Source organism: Nanorana parkeri, unplaced genomic scaffold, assembly GCF_000935625.1.
Source record: "Nanorana parkeri isolate BGI_ZX_2015 unplaced genomic scaffold, ASM93562v1 scaffold1999, whole genome shotgun sequence".
Classification (NCBI taxonomy): domain Eukaryota; kingdom Metazoa; phylum Chordata; class Amphibia; order Anura; family Dicroglossidae; genus Nanorana; species Nanorana parkeri.
Window position 1 is genome coordinate 86394 of NW_017308267.1, and position 7287 is coordinate 93680.

The 7287-nt window shown below is 43.7% G+C and overlaps 1 protein-coding gene across 1 annotated transcript in view; it reads right to left on the reverse strand.

The window, feature by feature from the left end:
* Nucleotides 1–2393: 2393 nt before the first annotated feature.
* The window catches only part of LOC108800344, a gene marked incomplete at its 3' end in the record, with an annotated part of 5423 nt that continues 529 nt past the window's right edge, over nt 2394–7287 (reverse strand). Inside the window, exons 2-6 of the mRNA XM_018572329.1 lie at nt 6852–6935; nt 6096–6315; nt 5877–6025; nt 5485–5595; nt 2394–2490 (exon numbers count right to left, since the gene is read on the reverse strand). Coding sequence (XP_018427831.1) covers nt 2394–2490; nt 5485–5595; nt 5877–6025; nt 6096–6315; nt 6852–6935 — 661 coding nt within the window. The remainder of the gene's footprint in view (nt 2491–5484; nt 5596–5876; nt 6026–6095; nt 6316–6851; nt 6936–7287) is intronic.

Here is a 7287-nt window from a genome sequence, read left to right on the forward strand (position 1 = left end):
GAAAGGAGACTGGGGAAATGGGACACAAGCTAACAAGGTTACACCAGTTATAGGGCATTTTGAGCTAATCCAAGCTCCAAGGGGATTAAGGCCAATATTATAATTATGGTACGGTCTATACTAAAAAGGCATTTAAGCACATTAATAGCAAAAACAGTAGGCGTTCCTAGTAGAGCAGGGGTGCCCACAAGGTCGATCGCGTAGCGATCACTGGTAGATCGCCATGTCCTCTCCTCCCGCCGCTTCTCTGGATCCCCGCTGCTCTCCCCAGCGGGGATCCGAGAAGGAACCGGCGGCGGGGGAGGGCGGAGGACGGAATAATATTTCCCCAAAGCCCCCCCAAGAGTAAAAAAAATGAAAATTTAATAAAAATGGATAAAAAAAAAATAGTAAAAAATAAATTAAAAAAACTGTTTTTTTTCCTTGCCTCAGGCGCAAAGGGAGCTGGCTACGGCTATGCTCCCGTGGTGCTCGTGCGGCTGCCGGCTGAATGTGTCAGACGCTGCAGATGGAAAGGTGCAGGACACCCCCATGTGCAACGTCGGCCACACGAGCAACACGGGAGGACAGGACGGCGGGACCTGTAATGTACTGGAATGCACGCAGGCCGACTCCCTGCGTTCCGGTGCGGGAGGGGGTGTGGAGCTGTATTGAAGTCAATGGCATCGCCCACAGTGCGATCGCCCGCACTCGGAACGCAGGCACATTAGTGCCTGCATTCCGGTCCAGTGCGATCTGCAAAAATAGTGCTTGCAGCATTTTTGCGGATCGCACTGGACTGGAACACAGGCACTAATGCAGGCGATCGCACTGTGGGCGAGGGGCCTGCCTGCGGAGCCTACGCCCCCTCCCGCCCCTGAATGTAGGTGTTTTTTCGTTGGTAGATCTCAATGAGCTCGTCATTTGAAAAGTAGATCTCCAGACGAAAAATAGTGGGCGCCCCTGTAGGAGAGTACAAGTGACACCCCATATAGTAAATTAACCCCCACAAATTTCAGGGGTTAGGGTTTTCTTCATTTACCCAAGTGTACAAAATTCCTCAGGGGGAAGAGGGCTTTTAGGACAATTGACCAAAAAAAAAACCACATACATTTTTTTTAACATAGAACCTTAGTGGTAAAACAAAAAAATGTTTTTACACAAGGAATTTACATATTATATATGAATTTTAATATGAACATCGGAGACATGCCAGTCCTCTTGATGTCTGGGGCATCCAAGCCCACCTGTGTGCAGTCCACGACACCCTGGGGCAATCTACCTCCAATGTTTTGATCCACAGTACATTGTGGACCTACCCAAGTTTTCTAGGCTTTGAAACCATAGATACATTCCAAAACTGGATTGTTGTCCACTGAACTATAAATGTCCACATATGCAAATCAGCATCCATGAGTCTGCTAGGCTCCAACATGTTTCGCCATCTCGGCTTCCTCATGAGGGTGTCGATTCCTAGAATAGTTAGATAGGGCCAAAGTACTGTGACTCAAAACAGCGGAGGTAGATTACCCCGGGGGACCATGGACGGGCACAATTCTTGGTGTGTAAAGATGTTAAACATTTTGTACACTTGGGTGAAGCAAGAAAACCCCTAACCTCTGCTTTAAGCATTGATTGTTCCTGCCCGCAGTTCAGTCTAAAAAGTAATCTTAAACAACTTTTTAAATAACGAATTCCATTCAAATATACAACACCCAGCAAAGTATTTCTTTACATTTTTACCAGTCACGTTCCCATCCAGCAGGCTCCAACTCTCAGCTCCCACTTCCCTAAACTTCCTGTCTAGTACAAGATCACAAGGGACAGAAGTCTCCAGCAAATGTTAATCCACTAGCTTAGAGAAGGAAGAGCAAGGGGTAGGGTAGTGGCTTGCCCTGCTATGTGTTTGGGGAAGACAGCTTAAAGTGGACCTTCACCCACCCCTTTACTAAAAAAAAAGCAAACAAAAAAACAACCTCATTCTGCATTCTGATATGAAGTCATCCAACATTCATTAAACAGTTGAACGTACAAAAATTAAGTTTTTTTCTACTTCCTGATCCTCTTGGGCATTAGTGATGCACCTTTCCAGGATGCATTGCTTGGGCACATTGTATCAGCAGTGCATTCCTGGGAAAACTCATCTGTAATCTTAAGATTTCAGGGAAAGGCCTCCCCCCGAGATGTGCATGGTCACATGTGCCAAAGTTCCAGGAAGTAAAGAGATACGGCAGCTGAATACAAGTAAAATGGCCACTGAGAAAAATGGGAAGGAAAACAAGGTGTACAAAAGGAAAACAATATGCAATTATGTTTGTAGATCCATTACTAAATGTGCATTTGTTATAATTCCAAACAATAGGGGGGGGGGGGCACAGTACACACCCACAAATTAGTAGATTCAGATTTCTGACCTGCAGAAGACGTTTTTTGCTCTTCATTGTTTTCTCCCTCCTGAGCTTGTTCCTCATTGACTGGCGTGTCCCGAGCTTGTTCATTGACTGGCGTGTCCTTAAAAAAAAAAAAAAAAAAATTTCGTCTAAGAGGTTACCTAGATTTTTACGTTGCATCTGAAGCACAGGGCAATCACTCACTAGTCCTCTTTTTAAAGATCTTACGTCAATAAGATAATGATTTACAGTTGGTAGTGTACTTGCACTACAATGTCAGACAACACTATTCCTTTTGCAAGCTAAAAATGTTGACACAAACCTTACTGAAACACCGCACATAAGTGACATGGAAGTAGTTTTACATTGGTCTGCAGCCATCTCACTTGGTGGACCCAGGATTAGTGATGGGCCGAACACCCCCATGTTCGGTTCTTATCCGAACGGCCGAAAAGTTCCAATACTATGGGGTTAGGGCTTTTCCCCATAGTTCTCCTTAGGGTAACGCAGTATACCGCGAGCTACAGCTTGCGGTATACCGAGACCCTGCAATATACCGCGAGCTACAGCTTGCGGTATACCGATGTCTGAGCTGAAGCGAATCCCTACAATTATGTCTGGATTCGCCCAGCTGCGTGAGTGACAGCTGGCTCTGCCTATCTAGAGGCAGAGCCAGCTGTACCTGCCCCCTCCCCCATTCCGCCAGTCAGCACTGGAGGATCGGAGCAGGGAGGGGGGAATCCAGTCCTTCCTCTGTCACTGCAGAGAGCTGTGACAGGATCGAGAAGTGAGCAAATGCCGGTATGTGTTCGCTCACTTCCCGATCTACTGAGCCGACCTGTGACAGTCTCATTGTCACAGGTCGGCTAGAACTAGGTGAGTGAAAAGCACTCCTCATAGTTCTCCTTTAAAGAGTTAAGAGTTTAAAAAAAATGAAAGGTCACATGCCCTCGGCACTGGAAAAGCACCTTGTCCCCGTGCCGATAGGGACAAGGGCCTCGTCCTCACAACCCTGACCCGGTGGTTGTGGGGGTCTGCGGGCAAGGAGCGCAATGCAGAATACCACCAGCTATATAGGAATACAACAAATCCCAGCATTAGTACATTATACAGTGTATAATGTATTGCTGGCATAGTGGGATTTGTAGTCCTCTATAGCTGATGGTAGAATATACAGCACAATGTACCGTCAGCTATAGAGGACTACAAATCCCACCATCCCAGAAATACATCATAGAGCACCATGTGTGGGAAAGTGCAGGCATACCTGAGCAGTCTTCCAGCAACTTGCTTCTGAGATCGGGCCTATCTGTCGGCGGCTGTCATCCCCCCACACCTGCTCCTCCTTACTACTACTTCCCGCGTTTCTGCGCTGATTGTGGATGTGGGCAGGTGGTGAGCGTGAGGAGGTGCGGCGTGTGGAGCGTGGATGCGGGCGGGTCTGGCAGCAGCGAGCGTGAGGTGGGGAGGAGGTGTGTGGGGCTGTGAACAGGACCAGCTAATCAAAAGCCGATCAAGCAATGATTGAAAAAGTTGACAACTTTTTCAATAATCGATTATAATCGATTATGTCGATTAGTTGTTGCAGCCCTAACCCAGATGTTGTCCCCCTTGTGAAGGGGTACTTGTACACCTACCCATTCACTAAAGTGTTCAAAAATAGAATTAAAAAAAAGCAAGCTTTAATCTCATCAGGTCAGCTCTGCTACGGATTGACACTGGATGGATTCCATAGCCATTAGCCAGCCCGCTATTGGCTATGGAATCTGCCTGTCAGACAGTAGCAGATCAGACGTGATGGGAAGGTAGTACTTCAGCATCCCCATGAAGCTCAGCCCATCCACAGGACAGTACAAGTCAGCCTAAGCCTGCATGCCAGATGGAGAGCTTTGCAAGCTCTTTTTAGCAAGGCTAGACACTCCAGGCTCAATTCAACCCTGAACCAGAAATAGTGGTACTTGTGCCTACTTTCAACATTTACATAAATCTAGTGCAGGAACCAACATTTGTCATACAGATTCACTACTGAATTCTGAAGAGGTTCTGGGACACTGAATAATTTAATATGACAGCCTCTTCTGCAGCCAGTGCCTTCCTGCTAGCCGTTATTTTAAGATAAAAGTTCCACATTAGGTATCTTCCCGACCCTGTAGAATGCCTAAATATTGCCATTTAGGACCTGGGAACTCGGAGTGATTCTGAAAATTCAATGTTTATGGCTTACCTGCCTGAACTACAGACAGTTCAGCAATAGCCTCTTAAAGATGATTAATTCCATGTTTTACTATTTAAATATCACAGCCTTTCTGGAATCAGAACACCAACCCATGGGCAGAACTGTTCCAGCCTAGTGGCTCATAGTATATAAAGCAATTCTACCACGAAAACCCTGCAAAATGAGAACTTTCTCTAGCTAATGCGAGATCTTAAATAGGCCTGTCTGCATATTTTTCCATTTGCAGAAATCCTTCAGTTTGTGGGCTCCAGAATACCCTAAACCTGAAGGTACACGTGTGTAGTGTTTAAATTGAACTCACGTTGCCAGCAAACAAGCAAATTGTTTAAACCACAATATTACTCATATGGTGCACTAAAAGGAAAGTTGACTTATAATCTGTGCTCAATAGCACAATCAGTATGCCAACTGTCCTTCCACTATAGACTGGTCATGAGAAGTATTTGAGGTCATTTCAGGTTGCATTTATAGAACATTTTGAACCCTGCAACTGTTCACATAGAATCTTCCCTGATTTTTTTTTTTTTTTTTACAATTATATAACTTTTTTTCAATTCATGTGAGGTACTGCTGCACAAAATCAGTTATATGCACATGCACATTTTATCAATCTGAGGTATTTATCATGAGAGCCCTCACTTTTAAAATAAGTCTAGGCTCAGTGTGGTTAATAACCATAAGTTTTAGTGAGGTAAATTGCAGATAGCACCCAATTAGTGATTGATACTAGAACATTCATGATGAAATATCAAGATGAGAAAAATGCTGTCAACATATAGGGCTGTGGAAACATACCAACAGGTATGCTTTAAGGCTATGTCAGTGTCAAAGACGCTAAACAACTCTGGAAGTCTAAAATTTGACAATTGTGCTACTCACTTGTGAGGATTCCTTCAGCATCAAAACTCCATCCTTCTCTTCTACTTCCAAGTCACTTTCAGTGTCATTCTTTGATCTATTTTCTTCACTGTCTGTCTCAGACTTACTGGGCTTTGGGACAATCGAAAAATATATGCTTTAATGTAAACAAACACCATTTACAATATACCCATCATGAGGCATATGATCTGCTGTAATTGTTGTACTGTAAACTTAAAAATAGCATTTGCCTGGATGCCTCTCATCTGTACTTAGGATTCCACGACTCCAATCTTGAAGTGAAAGCATTGGCATTACAGTATATACATAGTATTTTCAATAGGCTATAACAATGGCATCATCATGACCAATGTCCTTTAAACAGAATGTAGCATGCTTGCATTTAAATTTACCTCATATGTAGGGTCATCATCTTGATCCTCCTCAGGAAGGTCTTCAGTCATGAATGTTACCCAGCTGTGATACTCTTCTTCAACCTCCAAGTCATCTTGTTTCCGTTTGTTGCCTTTCCCAGAGGGCTTTAGAGGAGACTTTCTAATCTCTAAAGGAAAGACTTCCATTTGCACCCTTTCATATTTTTAAATCCACACCCTTGGTCATAAGTTTCTTACCATCACAGCCTTCAGTCTTCCCTATACTATCAGCAGAATGATACCCCAAGGCACACTGTAGTCTGTATGGAGTGATGAAAAGGATAAGTCTAGCCAAGCGCCCAATCCTCTTCCTGCCACTCAAGAAGCGTCTTCTGGGAGACATCTGATCAGCAATCCCTACGGTCTCCACCTCTCCAGTGAAGCCAGCAAAGGATGCAATCTTTTTAAGTATTGCAAACTGAGAAGACAGAAAGGTCATAGCAGCCATACAGTATCACAAAGCAAAATGCACCAACATTTAAAGCAGACCTAGATCCAAAGGGTTGTTTAAGTGTAGCTGAGGTGCCAAGGTGCATGCATAGTAAAAACCCATACATATAATTTCAGGAAGTCTGTTCAATACAAACTTAAAGCCCACCTCCAGACTTAAGTGGAAGAGTTCAAACCCTGTCAACTCAAATCACTGACCGTTTAGGAGCGAAAGGCTTGGGGAAGGGGGGTGAAGTACTTCCCCAAGAAAGACTGATAAATATTGGTATTGATGAAGAAAGGAGGGTTAGATTTTATCTTTAAAATTGCCATGTCATCATCACTTCCTGTCTATATGGGCATCAGACCAAGTATTGAGGTGGAAAGACTAAAACCAAAACAGACCACATTTAAATTTTGAACTGCCTGACCCTTCAATATCCTATCCAAAAGGGGTTGTTGGGCTTTACATCTTTCACCTTTACAAAAACACAACCACTTTCCAAAGTGTCTACTTGTCCTTACCACATATTTCAAAGGCCAGATACAAGAGATCCTTAAGAGGAGAGACTTAAAGCCTTGGTTCTTGGCCGGCACAGAGGACTTTGCCTGAAAAACATGGGTAACCATCATATTTTCAGAGATACATTTGAGTGACATGAGTTTGAATGGTTTATGATGCGTTAGTGCAGTATTTTCAACTTCAAATTTGCTTGTGGACACACACACACCGATACTTTATGAAGGTTATTTGAATGCTCAGTAGGCATAACTGCGCTTATCACCTCACTGCCATGAGATACTTACCATGCTTTATGGAAATTTGTAGTAGAAGCAAAACGTGGACATACCTTCTAATTTATGTAGGCTCTACAGTATTTCACAACACTTTAGAAAGAGAAATCAGCATTAAAGGGAATTTCTTCACTTAAGTTTTGTTTTCGGGTTGGGGTTAGATGAA